The sequence below is a fragment of the Oncorhynchus tshawytscha genome, linkage group LG02 (assembly GCF_018296145.1).
Source record: "Oncorhynchus tshawytscha isolate Ot180627B linkage group LG02, Otsh_v2.0, whole genome shotgun sequence".
Taxonomy (NCBI): domain Eukaryota; kingdom Metazoa; phylum Chordata; class Actinopteri; order Salmoniformes; family Salmonidae; genus Oncorhynchus; species Oncorhynchus tshawytscha.
In genome coordinates, this window is record NC_056430.1 from 59,360,073 (window position 1) to 59,381,935 (window position 21,863).

Consider the following 21,863-nt stretch of genomic DNA (forward strand, 5'->3'; position numbering starts at 1 on the left):
TTTTAGACCCCATCATAGCACTGAGACTGCACTTGTGAAGGTCGTAAATGACCTTTTATTCCGAGGCTCTGTATCTGTCCTCATGCTCCTAGACCTTAGTGCTGCTATTTATACCATCGATCACCACATTATTTTGGAGAGATTGGAAACCTAAATTGGTCTACATGGACAAGTTCTGGCCTGGTTTAGATCTTATCTGTCAGAAAGATATCAGTTTGTCTCTGTGAATGGTTTGTCATCTGACAAATCAACTGTAAATTTCAGTGTTCCTCAATGTTTCGTTTAAGGACCACTATTGTTTTCATTATATATTTTACCTCTTGGGGATGTCATTCGAAAACATAATGTTAACTTTCACTGCTATGCGGATGACACACAGCTGTACATTTCAATGAAACATGGTGAAGCCCCAAAATTGCCCTCGCTTGAAGCCTGTGTTTCAGACATAAGGAAGTGGATGGCTGCAAACTTTCTACTTTTAAACTCGGACAAAACAGAAATGCTTGTTCTAGGTCCCAAGAAACAAAGAGATCTTCTGTTGAATCTGACAATTAATCTTAATGGTTGTACAGTCGTCTCAAATAAAACTGTGAAGGACCTCGGCGTTACTCTGGACCCTGATCTCTCTTTTGACGAACATATCAAGATTGTTTCAAGGACAGCTTTTTTCCATCTACGTAACATTGCAAAAATCAGAAACGTTCTGTCCAAAAATGATGCAGAAAAATGTATCCATGCTTTTGTTACTTCTAGGTTAGACTACTGCAATGCTCTACTTTCCGGCTACAGCACTAAATAAACTTCAGATAGTGCTAAATACGGCTGCTAGAATCCTGACTAGAACCAAAAAATGTGATCATATTATTCCAGTGCTAGCCTCCCTACACTGGCTTCCTGTCAAGGCAAGGGCTGATTTCAAGGTTTTACTGCTAACCTACAAAGCATTACATGGGCTTGCTCCTACCTATCTCTCTGATTTGGTCCTGCCGTACATACCTACACGTACGCTACGGTCACAAGACGCAGGCCTCCTAATTGTCCCTAGAATTTCTAAGCAAACAGCTGGAGGCAGGGCTTTCTCCTATAGAGCTCCATTTTTATGGAATGGTCTGCCTACCCATGTGAGAGACGCAAACTCGGCCTCAACCTTTAAGTCTTTACTGAAGACTCATCTCTTCAGTGGGTCATATGATTGAGTGTAGTCTGGCCCAGGAGTGTGAAGGTGAACGGAAAGGCTCTGGAGCAACGAACCGCCCTTGCTGTCTCTACCTGGCCGGTTCCCCTCTTTCCACTGGGATTCTCTGCCTCTAACCCGATTACAGGGGCTGAGTCACTGGCTTACTGGTGCTCTTTCATGCCGTCCCTAGGAGGGGTGCGTCACTTGAGTGGGTTGAGTCACTGATGTGATCTTCCTGTATGGGTTGGCGCCCCCCCTTGGGTTGTGCCGTGGCAGAGATTTTTGTGGGCTATACTCGGCCTTGTCTCAGGATGGTAAGTTGGTGGTTGAAGATATCCCTCTAGTGGTGTGGGGGCTGTGCTTTGGCAAAGTGGGTGTGCTTTGGCAAAGTGGGTGGGGTTATATCCTTCCTGTTTGGCCCTGTCCGGGGGTATCATCGGATGGGGAAACAGTGTCTCCTGACCCCTCCTGTCTCAGCCTCCAGTATTTATGCTGCAGTAGTTCATGTGTCGGGGGCTAGGGTCAGTTTGTTATATCTGGAGTACTTCTCCTGTCTTATCCGGTGTCCTGTGTGAATTGAAGTATGCTCTCTCTAATTCTCTCTTTCTTTCTCTCTCTCGGAGGACCTGAGCCCTAGGACCATGCCTCAGGACTACCTGGCATGATGACTCATTGCTGTCCCCAGTCCACCTGGCCGTGCTGCTGCTCCAGTTTCAACTGTTCTGCCTGCGGCTATGGAATCCTTACCTGTTCACTGGACGTGCTACCTGTCCAAGACCTGCTGTTTTCAACTCTCTAGAGACAGCAGGAGTGGTAGAGATACTCTTAATGATAGGCTATGAAAAGCCAACTGACATTTACTCCTGAGGTGCTGACTTGCTGCACCCTCGACAACTACTGTGATTACTATTATTTGACCATGCTGGTCATTTATGAACATTTGAACATCTTGGCCATGTTCTGTTATAATCTCCACCTGGCACAACCAGAAGAGAACTGGCCACCCCTCATAGCCTGGTTCCTCTCTCGGTTTCTTCCTAGGGAGTTTTTCCTAGCCACCGTGCTTCTACACCTGCATTGCTTGCTGTTTGGGGTTTTAGGCTGGGTTTCTGTACAGCACTTTGAGATATCAGCTGATGTACAAAGGGCTATATAAATAATTCTGATTTGATTTGATTTGTTATTTCTGCCTCTGCTTTGCGTAGAGCTCGGTTACGACCACTTGTCTTCAACTTTTTGACTATGGATAATGGCATTAACCAGATTTAACCAAGAGGAGCATACGCGTGGCATAAATCTCTAACATTTCTGATTGCCTAATCTTCCACTTTTAGTGTGCAAAGTTCAAAGACTCCTCTTTACCTTGAGGAAAACAGATTCATTATACTCTCAGCCACCATAAACTGGGTGCATGTGGAATACTAGCCCCTATAGGTTGGCCCCTGGCTAAGAAGACGTTATAGAATCAGAATACATCTGTTACAACCGGTTATGTGTTTTTCATGACGACATCAAGACATTATGGTTAAGATTTCATATTCAACCACATAAAAAATAATCATTCTGGTTGCTATAAAGACATTTACAAAACATCCTATTAGTATACAACCTGACCATCAAAGACTTCATAATGACATCATTGCAACCTTTGCAGTATAGCTCTCTGGGTGGGTTGCACCAACATGGATTAGCTCTTAAACTGGGTTAAATCAAGGTTTATCGATTAATCTTGTTGCACCAAATTTTAAACCTAGTTTTAAATTAATCCTAGTTAAATTAAGTCCTTCCTCTAATCTAAGTTTAGTTTTCACTTTTAACCTAGATTAATTTTAAACCTGTTGCTTAAATCTAAATCTAACCTCCAATCTAATATCAATTTAGATTGGAGGTTAATTCTAAACTGCCACTTGAGGTGGTTTAACTGATCAAATGGAAGCATACCTACTGTGGAGAGACCAAAACGACAGAGTTCCGCAGAGAATAATTAGAGACAGGTTGAATCCTGTTGAGTTTGATAATTAACTCATTATTAGTAGGCTATTTACGTGCCCATTTTGTACAACAATTGAACAGGGGCTTATGATATACCCTGCCTTGATACGAGTGATGACGTTACGCAACATGCTGTAACAGACCTGATAACGGTAATAGTAGTGAAGTTGCATTAACCGTTAGTTTTAATGTGCATTATAGGCATTGATATTTACAAGTTATTTATGCTTACTAAATATTGGTGGTTTGAGTTGTCCGTCATCATCATAGGGGTTATGGAGAGGGGCAAACTGCTGGGGAATCATCTCGCATATTTTCTGCGTGATAGGGTCAATTCCTTTGGACGGAAGCCCCACTCCGTCTCCGGTCTGAAATAGCCCCCGACTCTCCTCTGCCGCATCCTTTTTGGCTTTCACTTGTATTTTTTTCCCAGCACGCTTTCATCTGATTTGTATTTATCATGGATCCCCATTGGCAGCAGCTACTCTTATTGGGGTCCAGCAAAATTAAGGCAGTTTATACCATTTTAAAAACATTACAATACATTCACCTATTTCACAACACACTGTGTGCCCTCAGGCCCCTCCTCCACCACTACCACATATCTACAGTACTACATCCATGTGTATGTATATTGTGTATGTTATCGTGTGTGTGTGCGTGGGTGTATGCATGTCTGTGCCACGTTTGTTTTGCTTCACAGTCCCCGCTGTTCCATAAGGTGTTTTTTTTAATCTGTTTTTAAATGTAATTTTACTGCTTGCGTCAGTTACTTGATGTGGAATAGAGTTCCATGTAGTCATGGCTCTATGTAGTACAGGAGAGATTGACACTCTGTGTACATGCAAGGGCCAGCCGTGCTGCCCTGTTCTGAGCCAATTGCAATTCCTTTTTTTGTGGCGCCTGACCACACAACTAAACAGTAGTCAATGTGAGACAAAACTAGGGCCTGTAGGACCTGCCTTGTTGATAGTGTTGTTAAGAAAGCAGAGCATCACTTTATTATAGACAGACTTCTCCCCATCTTAGCTACTACTGCTTTTCTTTTTTTTTTCCCCCAGAAGTTGGTTGGTAACAAGAAGGGTTGGTAACAAGCTGATTGGTCGGCTATTACTATTCTTGGGTTGTGGAATGACTTTAGCTTCCCTCCAGGCCTGAGGGCACACACTCTCTAGTAGGCTTAAATGGAAGATGTGGCAAATAGGAGTGGCAATATCGTCTGCTATTATCCTCAGTAATTTTCCATCCAGATTGTCAGACCCCGGTGGCTTGTCATTGTTGATAGACAACAAAATTGTTTTAATGTGTCAGCGTTTGTTGCTGGCATGTCATCCCTAAGTTTGCTTATCTTGTCAATTAAAAAGTCATTAAAGTAGTTGACAATATAAGTGGGCTTTGTGATGAATGAGCCATCTGATTCAATGAATGAATGAGACGAGTTGGCTTTTTTCCCAAAATGTCATTTAAGGTGCCCCAAAGCTTTTTACTATCATTATTTATATAATTTATCTTTGTTTCATAGTATAGTTTGTTTATTTTTATGTAGTTTAGATTTCTTAATTTGCAGTATGTTTGCCAATCAGTTGGGATGCCAGACTTAATTGCCATACATTTTTGCCTCATCCCTCTCAACCATACAATTCTTCAATTCCTCATCAATCCAAGGGGATTTAACAGTTTTACAGTCATTTTCTTAATGGGTGCGTGCTTATTAGTAACTGGAATAACTAGTTCCACAAATGCGTCAAGTGCAGCGTCTGGTTGCTCCTCATTACACACCACAGACCAGCAAATATTCTTTACATCATCAACATATGAATCCCTACAAAATGTATTGTATGACATCTTATACACTATATTAGGCCCATCCGTTGGAACTTTGGTTTTCCTAGATATGACTATTATAGTGTGATCACTATATCCTATGGATTTGGATACTGCTTTAAAGCAAAATTCTGCAGCATTAGTAAAGATGTGATCAATACATGTTGATGATTTAATTCCTGTGCTGTTTGTAACTAACCTGAACCAGGTTGCAGGCACTGGATACAGTTTGATGTTTTTTCTTGAGTGGGCAGCTTGATGATAGCCAGTCAATATTTAAATCACCCAGAAAATATACTTCTCTGTTGATATCACATACATTATCAAGCATTTCACACATTATCTAGATGCTGACTGTTAGCACTTGGTGGTCTATAGCAGCTTCCCACAAGAATGAGCCTTAGGTGAGACAGATGATCCTGTAGCCATATTACTTCAACAGTATTTAACGTTAGATTGTCTCTAAGCTTTACAGGAATGTGGTTCTTTATATAGACCGCAACACCGCCTCTGTTGGCATTTCTGTATTTTCGGTAAATGTTATAAACATGTATTGCTACCACTGTATCATCAAAGGTATTATCTAAGTGAGTTTCAGAAATAGTCAGAATATGAATGTCATCTGTTACAAGCACGTTATTGACTTCATGAACCTTGTTTCTTAGGCTACATATGTTAATATGGTCTATTTTTTAGCACGTTTTTGCATTGCTTGATTGTTTTTAATGCTTTACTGGGAAGCTTATCGGAGGTAGACTTACTCATGTTATTTACATTGGAGCTGATAGTGCAGGGTGAGCTGCATAAAGGGGTCTTCCTACTATTGCACACCGCCTCAGCTCTAACAGTGTAACTGGTTTATAGGCCTCTATCAGGTCCGACAATAGTTTTTTGTCATAAGTGGAGAAATTAGAACTTTTTTAAATGCCATGATCAGGTGGCTAACGGACAAATAATAAATGGCAAAATAATGTTAAATAATGACAATAATAAATGATATTTTATGCTATCTAGCTTGGTTTATAAACTACTGTAACGTTAGCTAACAAATGAGTTTCCTGTCTAGTACTGGCAAATAACAGATTTTATTTCAAATCAACCAACCCAGTTCTAACGTTACATTGTTATTATTTTATCATGGAACAGCAACTTTGTGGCCTCATTTGTCAAATCGACTAGCTACTTCGTTTCAACTCACAAAATACCTCTTATACTTGTGTAACATGTCACTAATCATAGTTTAAAACATAGATTTACTGATCCAGATTTAAAATTAAGTGGTGCAACACATATCTGATTAATTATGAATCTAGATTTACAAAACCTAGATTAGCTCTAATCCTAGATAAATGTAAACCATGTTGGTGCAACCCACCTTCTGTGTTTGGTCTGGTTCTTAGGGGAAATAACACTTTTTTAAATAGTTAAAGATCTGATGCTTTCGTACACATCCATGCATTTCTGTCTTTAATAGATATGACACACCAAGAGGTGACAGAGGAAAACCTCCAAAGAGCCACATACATCAGACTAGGAACCCTGGTTTTACCTGGCTCTGCTTTCAGTGTATTTGGGTCTTCCCAGGTTATCAGACCTTGTTATGGAGAATTCTAACAGGGAAAAAGTTAACACCAACCAGTAACAGTCTAGTCTTCAGATCCAGCCACACAAAAGGAGACTGAGAGTGAGTCTTGACAACAGAGTAGCAGTCCCAATACACTTAAGCTTAGCCTTTACATTCAAGCCCTCCAGCTGGACCGGCAGTATCTGTGATTAACTAGAGGAGAATACTGTACAAGGACTAACTCAGCGACTCCACTCTATCAGTCACTGTAACCGAGGAGGAAAATTCCCTAATGAAAGAACTCTATTAACCAACTCCTTCGCGACCTACTCAATTATAACCTTCCAACCACATACAGTAGTACATCATACTTCCATGCAGAAAGTAGGCTACAGTCTGTCTCTCATTAGATTCTGTCAGGAGTCATTTTCTTTTGGTGCCTAAAAAAGCCGGCAGACCAATAAGTTGCCTTCCTTACCATGAATATAATTTGTTTTTCCTGCCTCACATTAATTTTCTATTTCTGGCCCTGCTATAAGATCCTTATGCCAGTGGTCTTGAAATCATTTGCAGATTTTGTGAACGTGAAGACTGTGGTAAGTAAGAAGACAGACAGCTCATAAAGTGAGGCTTATAAAATAATAATAATAATAATTTGGTGGATGCTTATTTGCCCTATTTCACACATGTACACGTGTATTAATAAGCATGTGCGAATTGAAATGTGTTTTTTTTTTACCTGGTAAAATGATGGCAAAATAAAAAATGTGCATATCTCAACTCCAGCTGAGTAACACCTCCGAGAGTGGTGTCATGGCCAGCGTCTGCCATTATCAACGGTAACCCTCAAGCAATTAGGGTTAAGTGCCTTGCTCAACGGCATATTGACAGATTTTTCTGCAGTTTGACATTTATTGTCATGAATCTTACCCTGGATGCAGATCTGAGGGATTTCTGCGATTTCTGCCAGCTGTAAAGTCAAAATTGGGAATAATGTACAAATTAATGATAACAAACATTTGCTCTTTGGTCTTCATTTAATGTTAACAGTTAGGGTTAGCAGTGTGGTTACAATTAGAATCAGATGTTGTGACTTTGCCAGCTAGTGACCACTCTGCAGAGCTGCCTCTAGAACAAGATTCATTAAGAAAAATGCTGACCGATTTTTCGCTTGTCAGCTGTGGGATTCAAACTAGCTACCTTTCGGTTACTGGCCCAAAGCTCTAACCGCTAGGCTTCCTGCCGCTCATTATTCTGTTGATATCTATGTAATACTAGGTAGAATATTTTCGTGCAGACTGAAAAAAATGTCTGTAAAGTAATTTACATAACAGATTTTTTTATATGTTTGCTATTCATGCATAGGGCTGGAAGCAGGAGTACGAAAGATGCCGAATAGGAGGCTTGAAAACCGTATTCCAAGATTTTTAATACATTTTTGTAGTCACATTTTACCATCTTAAATGCCCCAATAAGCTATTTCCTGTTTGTAAATCATACAATTCAAATTACACACCAAAGACGGCTTCACAAAGATAGGCAGTTTGCAATGCTAATGGCTGCTTCCGTCACAAAATATACAATGCAGCCTACTGAAAGGTTTCCTTGTCCTTTATTCTTCCCTGTTAAAGCATGGAAAATGTGATTTGAGTTCATGCGGTCTCAGAATTTAAATTGATTTACAAAGAGATATGGGTTCCCCTATGTGCAGTGTACATAATGTTAAGTATCCCTCTTCTGGTGGGAAGAAGTCCTATGGTATTACATCAGCAAAGCTACCAAAAAAGTCAAAATAATTCTACAATTTGTCACTTGTCACAGTTTTTCTTACAGCTATTCATAACCTATAGACTGTAATCTTGTGTGTACAAATATGTAACTTGATAGAGAGGCAGCCGAGTGTTCCTAAGGGGCTGAGATGCAGAATGTAACAATGCTGTTTCTGACTATCGGGCATGTGTGTCCTATATTGAGTGTCTTTCCACGAAAATAAATGTGTTTTGCTATGATATGGTATGTTTATTTCATGACATCTTCATTGATGTGCTTACTTGAGCAGCAGCCAAGGTCGTAAGTGTGATCGGTTTTTGCACCAAGTATACAATCGGATACAACGCTAAGAGAATCCGTCAGCACAGACGAGATGGCCATAGTGACTGATCAAACTGTGCTTTGTAAGTAACACGTCTGCTATTATCTGCTCCCAGTCTCTGTGTCTCAGCCAATTAGAGGCCTGAAAAACATGATTTCAGCCATGTAGAAAGCCTGACAAACATTTCAGGCAACAGGGTCCTCTTTTGCCTGCAGAAAACAAAGACACAAATACGTCCATCACCCCTGAAGTGTTTAGCTCCCCAGAAATTGGGACACTGCACTGACCAACCCCCTCAAAAACATCCAAAGGCTGCAAGGGAAAACGTGAGGCGTATATAGACAGAGGTTGAGGGGGTTGGGTTTGGATAGGCCTGGGTTTGGACAGAATTTGATATCGTTCAAATACTTTAAGCATTTGATTGAGCCTGCACCAGGCAAGCTCAATCAAGCACAGCTTGGAGTCATTTGAAAGATTTCAAACATGATTTGAACCCTTGGTCTTCTTGCTCCTCTATGGTCCAAAGTGCCTTGGTCTCCTGCCTCTGTCTGTTGCTTGTCTGATGAAGCGGTGGTGACAGCCCCGCTGTCATGCAGCCCAAGGGAACACGTCACTCCCCCAGCCATGTGATCCACAGGCCAGAGCCGCCACTGGGCCGCGGGGGCAGCTACGCTAGCCCTGGATCATGACAGTGGTCTGAGGAGGAGCACAACGTCTGTCCTCATGCGAGAGCAGGCCAGAGACGAGAGGGCAAAATTAGCATAGGCAAAAAAAAACGATTTAATTAGTTGTTTAAAATAGTACCTCCTCCTAAAGCCCAAAGTAACCCCCTGTCAAGTTTCATGCTTGTCAATGTGTGTAGTCAAAGCAAAGTCATTAATTTCACTACATGTAGGCAGCAAAGTTAATAATATCTACATTACCAGAGGGTGGGTCTTGTCAAAACAAAAAAAAAAGGCATGGTTGAACCATCATTCTCTACGGTTGAGGGCAGCAGATATGATCTTGTCTGATAAGGACAGTAGGACACAAAGGACACATTTTGGCTATAATAAATTGTGATGTAAAAGGACATTTACAGCATAGTCATCATTCAGTATAGTTTACAGTGGACCGAACCACATTTTTTGAGAATAGATCCAGTAGAAATTAAACTGAAATGGGTACTTTGTAGAACATTGTTAGTTTGATATTTCAAAGGTGGCTGAACGGTCCTTGGCGGAGTACCTGGTGCTGATTCTTTAACACCTATACTGGCTGGTGCTGATTCTTTAACACCTATACTGGCTCAGTCAGAAGCGAAGCCCTTAGTAGACATTAATGTCTACCAATATCAACTAACACTTGCTCCTACTAGCAAAACAAAAGAACATGGTCCTGACCGTGTAACTTCTTGTAACGATATAACTAGATCATCTTTGACCAATCAACTCCCCCTTACCTGGATACAGCATGATTGAGAGTAACCAGGCCTCTTGCTTCAGTGAAAAATTGAATTACTATCAATCATATTCTGTCTGTAGCATAAGTGAATGATATGCGCAGAAACATAAATAAATGTTTACATTCCAATGGACATTGCACGCATCTTAAAATAGATTTGGAAATAACTTGCAACTGCATCCTCTCAAATGTGTCAATGCCAACGTTAATGCATTTTCCAAATGATAACTTAAGAACCGACTTCCCAACAGAGGCTGCTGCCTTGTCTATATATGGTGCTGCTTCTCTATGCAAAGCTTGCTGAGGAGATTTACACTGCTCACTTCAAAGCAATCCGTTTGCCTCTGTATAAATGTGTGGATGTCTTAAAACTTAAAACAAACACAGGGCCTTTTCCATTTGGTGCTATCCTCAAACTGGCAATGATTATCCTCTTTGGAATACATGTGTTGTATATTATATATATATATACATCTATATATATATATACATATATATATGTGTTATATATATTATATATATACATATATATATACATATATATATTATTACATATATATATACATATATATATATATGTATATATCATTATATCCCCCACCCCACAATCCATGGAAAATGTCTGGCCCAACTGCCATTTTAGTTATGTACAGTATACCTGACTATACCAGTATATCATTTACGTGAGTTCCAGTTTGAAGAGGGGAGTGATAAAAGTGTTGCTGGATTTCCCCTTGAAAAAGGGCAAAAAGGCCTTACTCACATTCTATTCTGGTGGGTTCCTATAAATGATGGACACACTGATATGGAAAATCTGTATCGATGGCAGCTGCATTTGTCACGACTTCCACCGAAGGTGGCCCCTCTCCCTGTTCGGGCAGCACTCGGCGGTCGTTTGTTTTGAGGAGTTTGTTTTGAGTTTAAATAAAACAGGATAGACTGCGGAGCAATTCAAGATCCAAATGATTTTAGCTAGTATGTAAACTACATGTGGAGTGAACATGTAGGAGTCCTACTGTTTCATGTTCATGACTCTCTACTCGTATCTCTCTGGAACCTATAACGTAGTAAAATGAGTTTAATAGTTGTAAATAAATAGTAACCGTTTACCAACTGTTTAGAGTCCATTACACCTGTTAGTGTTTGTATATTTGTTTTATCTTTATCAGGAAGGTATTCCAGTGTTTTTACATCGCATACACAAAATGAACAGCCAAAGAACAGCTGCTGCCTCCAGGCTCCAACATATTCCATACCTAATCTATTCATGCTACATGCTAATGTATCATTATCATTAGCATCACAATGATGATTTCTTGATGTGTTTTCTCTCTTTTTTTCCAGCACCAGTGAGTCATCATGTCCCGTCTTCAGTGAGATACACCACGGTATTTGGTACACTTGAATACTCTCAATTGTTCAGTATGTTCTACGATGAAGCACTGCAAGTCATAAAATATCCAACTGGTGTTGAGCGAAAGTGGAGGAGAAATTGCAGAAAAACCCATTTAACTGAAACGAAATGAAGCCAGTTCTGCAATACTATTACAGTCCACAGTATCTCTACATACGGTATGCAAAACACTAATTGGTAGATTTGTAGACAGGCGCTAGTCAGGCAGTCAATTGAATGCTCACATGAAGGATTAAAACAAGAGGGGCAGTGAGGGCAAAGCTGAGAGAAAAAGAACACAAGACAGTGAAGCATAAAGGATGAAGTACAGTGGACAGATAGAAACTTAAGACAGGATTCCTTCCTGAACCTCAGAGACACTTACATCCCCTGAGAAAATGTAACCTAAGACAATAGATTAAAATGGACAGCACATTGAGATGAATGGATACTAATGACGAGGTCAACAGGCCATACAAAGTACAACCCACTGTGCAAAAACTGGTTGAATTAACTTTGTTTACATGTCATAAACAAAAAAATTACGTTGAATCAATGTGGAAAACTGATTGGATTTGCAAAAAGTCATCAACTTATGGGAATTTCATATTTTTTTTACCGAACTTTGAACCCAAATCCAATGACATGATGACATTTTTTTTGTTGATTTCACATTAAATTCACATTAGCTGACAACTAAACCAAGTGTAAATTTTTTAAATAAGTTGACGTCTGTGCCCAGTGGAAAGTCTCTTAGTGCTAGTCGATAACAATACAACTATTTTCTTTTTGAGACAGAAAGCTGCTTCTGTGGGACAAACTAGAAACAGGGACATTGGCATAACTTAGACATAAAATTTGTCCAAATTGAACGTCAATGTGCTGTGGGCCTCACCTCATTTACATGACAACAATACAAACATGACAACATTAAAAGCAAGTATGTAACTTACAAGATCTCATCGTTCTGGAATTCCAGTGCTCCGTGCATATCTTCAAAGTCTTCTCCCCCTCCTTTTGCTGTACCCTCAATGGTCTTGTAGGGTACGACCACTAGTCCCCGCGCTCCTGAGGTACGAAGAACCTTTACTTCCATCATGCCAATACTCTCGCTCACGGTCATTACCGGTTCTTCAAAAGTAAAGATCCCGGCATGGTCATCGTCAAAGATAGTCACAGTGGCTGAGCAGGGCAGGCCAAGGCCCGCCAAAGTGTCCACGTGATTAGCCCTTGGTTGTCCGTAGCCAGTGCCATCGGATATGACCTTCACATTGCTAAGGTGGACCAGAAAATGCTCATCCTCCTCAAAGATGTCATCATCAATGATGTCTATCCGGATCTCCTTCTCAGTCTCACCAGGTTTGAACACCACAACGCCCTCAGTGAACTGGTAGTCCGAGCCGGCATTGGCTGTGCCGTCTTCGGTACGGTATTCCACTGAAACAGTGTTAGTCAAGTCCCCACCAAGGCGTACTACATTCAAGGCCACTGTACCGCAGTTCTCCAAGCACTGGTATGTACAGGGGTCAAAGAAGATCTTTGACGAAAAGTCATTCTCCGAAACTTCGGAGCGGATCTCGTACGCACCAACAGCTTTCCTGGCTTGGTCTGCTGCATGCTTCTTCAGTACATTCCCTGCTCCCGTCATGATCCTGGTAGCCTGGCATCGGTAGAAGGCGCGACTCTTTTGCTGTTGTGTCAATACCTGGTAGTTGGCGAGTTCTATCAGCTGCTCCGTCTCCTTCTCTGGATGCTTCTGCTTCAGTTCCTTCAGGATCCGGGCCATTTCCTTCCTGGCCTCCTCCTCATCCAGGTCCTTCTCATCAAAACCCATCGCTACGTCCATGAAGCCCTCTGAGTTGAGCATTTTCCCATCCATTTCAATGTCCATCTTTGAAGGAAGTTGAGCCTCCCCTTCCGTCTCAATGATCACCCCCCTTCGCTTCCCTGCGCGGTAGCGCTTGTACATGTACTTATAGACAAGAAGTCTGCGATCCGCAACATAAGCCATCCCTACACACAACGGGAAAAAAAACAGTGTGACAAGGCCCTCCCACACCTGTACGATGCCCGGTGAGATGACAGCCAAGATGAGATAAAGCCAGGTGTACGCGAATATACTCCAGGTGGCGGTAACAAAAAATACCCTCAAATGTTTGACTTTCCGGTGCTCTCCATCGGGAATGACAGAAACACAGAGTCCAATGATAACGAACATGTTGAAGGCAGCACTACCAACGATGGTGTTCGGGCCCAGATCACCTGCGTCAAAGTTGTGACCGCACACCTCAACGACGGACAGTAGGATCTCCGGGGCGGAGGAACCCAGGGCCATAAGGGTCAGGTTGGACACTGTCTCGTTCCATACATGCACAGTGGTTGTCACTTTTTCACCATTTGGTTTCTTGATGGTGATCTCCCTCTCTTGTGATGTAATTACCTCGATGGATGCCATGAAGCGATCCGCAATGATAGAGACCCCCAGGAACATGTAAAACAAGGCCACAAAGTAAACTGTGGCTCTTGCCAGTTTATCTCCAAAGGATGGGTTCTCTGGTAACCATATGGGCAGAATGACACCCACTTTGCATTCAGTACCCACTGAATCACACTTCTTGTAAGTCTGGTTGCCAATGGAAGAGTTTGTTCCGAGGCTTGGGTTTGAATTCACCGCTGTAACAAATGTAATTTCAGATGAAAAAACTGCCAACAACACTGTGAGTTGAAGAGTGCAGAAGAGGAAAGATGATGTCCCAGTTTGACCCATGATTCTGACGAGGTGTTATGCGCCAACTCTTCCTTTCACCTATGCAAAAAAGGGATCGATGAGAACAGAACTACCAAAAACTGTACACATTTGAAAAATTACAAATGACAATATACCTAACTCCAGTGTTTCCCTAAGTTACAGTAGATATAAAGCAACATCCCCCAGAGCCGCCTCCAATGCACACATCACACATTCAGTATTGAAGCCAATTGAAGCTAAATTATTTTAGGAAAGGTCTCTATGTCAGATGTGGGGGTGCTTCAGGTGTTCTCTGGGCTAGCTACCAGGTTAGGAGGGGGATCTGGCTAACTTGGTTGGGGAAACACTTCCTAAATAATATCAAGAAAATAACACTGGTTTAACCAGACAACCACACAAGTGTACCACACACTTCTCTCTCTGAGTGTGTGTGTGTGTTACTTAGAGAGTGATCACCTGCATTGTATCATTTGAATAACTGGTTTAGATGGAAAAATGGCACCAATAATTACATTTCTCTTACATTGTCCTCTTGACATACTGCCAAATTAGGGTTAAGTGCCTTGCTCAAGGAGACATTGACAGATTTTTCCCCTAGTCGGCTCGGGGATTCAAACCAATTCAACGTCTAGTTCTGATTGACATATTATATATGTTTTTGTTTCTCAGTTGGGGTCTAACTTACTATTGAGAGTAAGAACAGTAGAATACACCAGGTGCAATTTCGAAATTTGGTGGTGCATCAGCAGTTTTTCTCTTGTCATGTCAGTCACTGACAGTCACTCAATTAGCCATGTCAGCAAAATATTTTTAGATTGGCAGTTAGTCTAGCCAGACATCCAAACGTATAGTAATCATGCCGAATCCCGACTGGGCACACAGGGCATGTGTCCAGGGGCTCTGACATCCATGGGGGCCACATTGAGTTTTGTCATTCTCCCTCAGATATCATACTAACATTGCAAAGTCATTACAGAATGTGTAAAATTGCAGGAAATTTGGTGTAAAACGGCAAAGTTTTCTCTTTGCCCCATGGTAAAATGTGTAGAATTGCAGAGAACTTGCTTTAAAACTGAAACATTTTATTTACCCCCATGACAAAATGTGTAGAATTGCAGGAAATGAACTTAAAAACAAAAAACGTTCTCTCCACCATCAAGAGGGGAGTCAATAAAATGTTTGCCCGAAGTCGGGGCACCCCAACCCAATCTTGCTTAGGGCCCCCAGAGGGCTAGGGCTGGCTTAAACTGGCGATAGTCAAATGTCTTTCATAGTCTTATCTTTCTTTACATAGGTTATTCTTTTGAGAAAGGCTAGGCAACATTTGTCCTAATTACATGATTCTCATTTGCAACATGAAATCACAAAGATACAGTATCAGAAAATGACAGCTGACAGCAATCTAGTCCGCAATTTACAGTACATCCATTCACATGTTCTTTACAGGTAAGATTTAAAGACAACTAGCTGATAAAGTAGCCTACAAAAATGTGTAACATTTCAAGTGACAGTAGTTGCCCAGAATGCTAGCCTACCGTTTTAATCCACGTAATGGGGAACGGAATTTCTAAACTACTCAAAAATAATTTGAGGTTGAAGAAAGGATACAGAAGTACTTGAGAAATCCTCAATTTCCAACCCTTTATAAAACAATGATGTAAGTTGCGCCATCGTCAGTAAATCTTGAATTGTTGTATAGGTAAACCCTTCGTACCCAAAAAATCGAAATGTTCTGCCACACTGTAGATAGCCGACTAGAGACAATCATGGGCTCTCAACGCGCGCTTCCTCGGGACTGCTCTCTCTCACTCTCTTGCTCTGTCTCCCCCTCCCCCTCTCTCTCTTCTCTCATCCTGGTTTTAATGTACATGCTCTCATCTCCCAAGTGATGTAATGATGTTTTTTCGATACTGATGCAAAGCAATGGGGGAATTCATTTCCATATATTATTTGATTTGCTGTCTTGAGAAAAAATAATGCATTTCTTCTAACAGCTTATTTTAGGATTAATTTCATTATATCTAACCAAAACTTGAACACGAATCAAGTTTGAACAAATCAGTACTGTATCTTCATCTCATGTATTTTAGAAGCACTTACTTGAGGAAACTACATTATTGGCACAATATTAATATAGTATTGGAGGTTAATGCAACCTAGGCCTAATACAAACCTAGATATGCTCCATTTTGTTTAGCCATAATGCTATTTTTTTAAATATCCTTTATAGAAGAAATATTTAACACTTCTTCAGGATCAGTGGATCCCCCACGGGACGGTTGAGCTAACGTAGGCTAAAGCGATTAGCATGAGGTTGTAAGTAACAAGGAAATTTCCCAGGACATAGACATATCTGATATTGGCAGAAAGCTTAAATTCTTGTTAATCTAATTGCACTGTCCAATTTACAGTAGCTATTACAGTGAAATAATACCATGCTATTGTTTGAGGAGAGTGCACAGTTATGAACTTGAAAAGTTATTCATCAACCAATTACACATTTTGGGAAGTCTTGATACAACATTTTAAACAGAAATGCAACGGTTCATTGGATCAGTCTAAAACTTTGCACATACACTGCTGCCATCTAGTGGCCAAAATCTAAATTGTGCCTGGGCTGGAATGATACATTATGGCCTTTCTCTTGCATTTCAAAGATGATGGTAAAAAAAAAAATATTAACAGATGTTTTTTTCTTTGTATTTTCTTTTACCAGATCTAATGTGTTATATTCTCCTACATTAATTTCACATTTCCACAAACTTCAAAGTGTTTCCTTTCAAATGGTATCAAGAATATGCATATCCTTGCTTCAATGCCTGAGCTACAAGCAGCTTTAGATTTGGGTATATCATTTTAGGCGAAAAATTGAAAAAAATGGTAGGATCCTTATCCAACTGCAATATTGTTATGTTTGACATGATATAAGCCTAAGGTTGTTTTGTTTTTTTACCCATTTGGACAATTCAGGAGTCTGATCCCAAGCTATTTATTTCATTGAGTATTTACAGAGAAGCCCCAATGCAACCTGGACTCAGAGGTAGACGTAAGATGCTAAACAAAAAATACGACACTCAAATTAGTATGTTACATTTGGTATGGTATGTATTCATTTGTGGACGTCCTTCATCTATTTCGTATGATATGTTACGAATTGCAATTCATTCAATATGTTAAGAATTTGCAATACGTATGATATGTTACAAATTCTGTGTCTAACCTTAGCTAGGTGGCTAACACTAACATTAGCTAGGAGTTAGGGGTTAAGGTTAGGGTTGTTGCTCAAAAGACTTCTTTCCAAAAATATGTGTCCTTTCCTTCAGTGTTGAACTAAGCATGTAATTATGTTGATAGTCATTGATTTTCCGGTCATTTTGCATGTTGAACAACCCCAGGCAATATCAGTACCCTACTATATTCAAACTGCGTGCTGTGCGCAGCTTCATGCGCTGACCAACTAGAGCTAGGCCTATTTTTGATCTGGCACATCTGCGTGTTAACTTCAGCATTCAAATGTTTGTAAAATGGCTTGCGCATTATTAGTCTTTATTAGTTGAGTGACAATCAATGTAATTCAGTAGGTTATTTTGATTAAATGCACTGTTGAAAATGGTGTTTTACCAGCCTAAGCTACAACTTTCATCTTGTTAAAGGTAGGCTACACTGTATGCTGATCGGGGCTTACATTAGATTGTATTTACATTGTTCGTTGTTCACCATCAGGAATAGTTTGGGTAATTTTGCTTGAAACAATCAGGGGAAATTTGATAATTTCATAACAAAGACAGCAATCACTTTTGCTACCCGCACTGCATGGTCGAAGCAGGAGAAGAAGAGAAGCTCCAAGTCCTTCAAAACTTCCAAACAGTCTAAATCGTTAAATTATGAGACGGGGTTGAAATCCAAAGTTGTGCTATATATTCATTGGCTTTATAATAGCTCATTTTTAAAGATAAATATTGATATATTACTAGCTCTTAAAACACTTTGAATCTGCAAAAATTACAAATTAATTAGTGGATGCTTTCAGATCACTGATAGTGGGGTGGTAGATACCTAGTTTCCCTTATGACTCAGCTTAGGTGCCTACATACACCATAGATACGCACACACGAACACCAACACACACACACACACACAGAAGTCAGCTTAGACAGATCCATCTCAGAGAGACCCAGGTTATGAACAGCAGATTTTAATTTGGAATGGAAAATGAATGTGTTTATGCAACAAATGTTAGTGCATCGAATCGTATCTCATCGAACCGAATCACATCGATTCGTTCCTCTAATCAAACCAAATTGCACTGAATCGTTTCGAACTAAAACTTATCGTTCCTGTATCGTATCGGAGTCTGTGTATTTAGATACGTATCGAATCGTCTTGAAAGAGAAAGATTCACACCCTAGGAGTTTGGATAAAGGGTTAAGGTTAGGATTAGGGGAAGGGTTAGCTAACATACTAAGTAGTTGCAAAGTAGCTAAAAAGTAGTAAGTAGTTGCACAGTTGATAATTAGCTAAAATGCTAAAGTTGTCCGTGATGGGATTCAAACACAGAACCTTTGGGTTGCTAGACATTTGCGTTATTCCTCTAATCAAACTGAATCACACTGAATAATTTCAAACTAAAATGTATCATTCCTGTATAGTATTTAACCCCATGTATCTAGATACTTATCAAATTGTCTTGAAAGGGAAATATGTATATCTCTAAGAGTTAGCTTAAGGGATAGGGGAAGGGTTAGATAACATGCCAAGTAGTTAAAAAGTAGCTAAAAAGTAGTAAGTTGTTGCAAAGTTGCTAATTAGCTAAAATTGTCCATGATGAGATTCAAACACACAACCCTTGGGTTGCTAGATGTTCTCATTATACACCTACCTATCCACCTGACCAACCACCCTCCTTTCAGTTTTGGTTCTTGGTTTCGTGTTCCCAATTTCCGTTTACTATCTTACGTCGAGTCTATGAGACCAGCCTGTCAGATAAGCTGAGGTCAATTATAACTCACTAAAGAAAAGAGTTTCTGCTCCTGCTTGTAATCTTGAATCACTGCAATGCCATGTCAGGTCAAGTTACCCAATGCTGAGCTCTCTGACATCTTTTGTCCCCCCTTGTTAGCCCACTCTATCTCCAGGCCTCCGGTAGAAGGCTAGCTTACCAACTGACAGATATGAATAATATGTCAGATGATGCTGCAACAGTCACTTTTTGAATTAGCCCATGGTGCTCCAAATGCACTACACTAGCCTATGCAGAGTCACCAGAAAACGCAAACATTCGGTTTTCAGGGATACAATATTTTCAACCTAACTTCCGTTTCCCCTGAAAAATGGAAGTGGGACCTCTGCTAAGGCTTCTTTCTACGCCTACTACATTAGGTTACACAGTGACTACCTTTCATTATTTGAAGCTTTGACTTGGAAAGAATTTCACCTTATGGGAGAGGCGAGAGTGCTTCCTTCACAGTTTCATCAAATGCGCAGTGCGTGATTGGTTTCCTTTTGAAACAATGTAGATGCACGTCCCTTGGCAGAGACACAGCCTGCAGTTGAACCTGACTCCATTCTGAGTCAGTGGAGTTTTAATGACGGATACTGTAGGGCTGGGAAGCTTTCACCTCAAATAACTTCATCATCGAGCGAGAGCGAGAGTTGAGGTGAACTCACAGTTGAGTCAGTCATGTTTTTGCTCTTGGCTCACGCAGACTGGACACACTTTATTGAACGTCAGTCAGATAGTTAGTCATTCATGATTTTACTATCAGTTATTTTTGCTTAAAGGGTTATTTTGGCTTACAGGCACTTGGCCAGTCTTTGCTTGTACTCCCGTAGTCCTTAAACAGTCATTTGCTTCGTCGTATGACACATACTAAGTGAAAGATGTGATAAGCAGTCACGATATATCTAAAGTAGGTATTGATATAGTACGAATGCAAGCTTTCATGGATAGTTTGCTGCTTAATTTAATGAAAGTTAGGTTTGGACGGTAGAGTGTACACATTTGTAAGGCCAAGTATGGATTGGGAACAGAAATCACTCCCACAGCATTTCTCCACACCATCCCATTTTTGTGTATGCACTTATTGTTTGATGGGCCGTTCCACTAAACTACTTTGGGACTGGTGTCTGTAAAATGTTACTGCAGACTATTAGTCAAATGATGATCCATCTGCTCAAAAATCATAATAACAGGCCCATGGGCTTCAACACTATTCTTTCTCCTTTTTTAAAACAAAAATACAATGCAATGTTGTTGATCCTCTGTATTTTCAAGTATTGTGGTGGCAGCATCATGTTATGGGTATGCTTGGCACCAGCAGGGACTGGGGAGTTTAGAGGAAAACCCGCCGTGGTCTTCTGAAAACTCAACACAGGGACAGAGTTTTATTTTCAGCGGGACAATTTCAGCACAAATGTTAATGCCAACGACACACCAGAATGTCTTTCCAAGAGGTGTTCCTGAATGGTCCAGTCTCGTCCTGATTGAAATCTGCTTGAAAATCAGAGACAAGATTTGAAAATGGTTGTCTATCAATGATTCCCACCCAAATTACTGAGCTTGAGCAATTTTAACAAAATCAATTAATATACATTGCATTTGGAAAGTATTCCGATTTTAAAATAGATTCAATTGTTTTTTTTCCCCTCATCAATCTACACACAATACTGTCTGAGGTCCTGAGTGCTCTGGAGCAGGTTTTCATCAAGGATCTCTCTGTACTTTTCTCCATTCATCTTTCTCTCAGTCCTGACTAGGCTCGGTCTCCCTGACGCTGAAAATACACTGCCACCACCATGCTTCAACCTTATGGCTTGGTTTTTGCTCTGACATGCACTGTAAACTGTGGGACCTTATATAGACAGGGGGGTGCGAGTGCCTTTACACATCATGTCCAATCAATTGAATTTACCACAGGTGGACTCCTAGGAAGTTGCAGAAAGATCTCAAGGATGATGAATGAAATCAGAATGCACATGAATTCCGAGTCTCACAGCAAAGGGTCTGAATACTTACCTAAGTAAATAAGGTATTTCTTAATAAAAAACTTTTAAAAATGTAGGAATCTAAAGACTATTTTCACTTTGTCATTATGGGGTATTGTGTGTAGATTGATGAGGATTAATAAATGTTTCTAATCCATTTTAGAATAGGACTAATGTAACAAAATGTGGGAAAAGTAAAGGCATCTGAATACTTTGCAAATGCCCATTATGTTGCCCTAAGAGTTGTGCAAGGTTGGTAGAACCTTATTCAAAATGATTCACAGCTGTAATGGCTGCCAAAGGTTCTTCCACCAAAAGGGATCTGAAGACATACACAGTCAACGCATCTTAATAATAAATAATACAAATCTAAAATTCGTCTTTCACTTTGAACATTTTGAGTAGCTTGTGTAGATCGATAGGGGGAAAAAAAAATCGAATTTAATCCTTTCTTAGATTTAAATTTAAGGTGGCAAAATGTGAAGACTGTGTGAGGGTTGTGTACACTTTCAGCGACTGTATATTCATGTTCTCCTAGTTTCAGAGTATAGGCAGCACAGTGATATATTCAGCCATGGTCATGCATTGCATTACGCTAGATAATCAAAAACTGGGAGGACAATAGCGTAGCATCCGGGTATGTCT

The 21,863-nt window shown here is 40.3% G+C and overlaps 1 protein-coding gene across 4 annotated transcripts in view; it reads right to left on the minus strand.

Moving 5' to 3' along the window:
• The window catches only part of slc8a1a (solute carrier family 8 member 1a), a 43,872-nt gene that overhangs the window by 20,906 nt on the left and 1,103 nt on the right, over positions 1-21,863 (minus strand). For 3 of the 4 annotated variants that reach the window (XM_024443479.1, XM_024443471.1, XM_024443459.1), the window contains exon 2: positions 12,439-14,291. In XM_024443479.1, coding sequence (XP_024299247.1) covers positions 12,439-14,252 — 1,814 coding nt within the window. In that variant the 5' untranslated portion in view covers positions 14,253-14,291. Of the gene's footprint in view, positions 1-12,438; positions 14,292-15,769; positions 16,072-21,863 lie in introns of those variants that run through there. The other variant, XM_024443466.2, reaches the window with a different exon arrangement.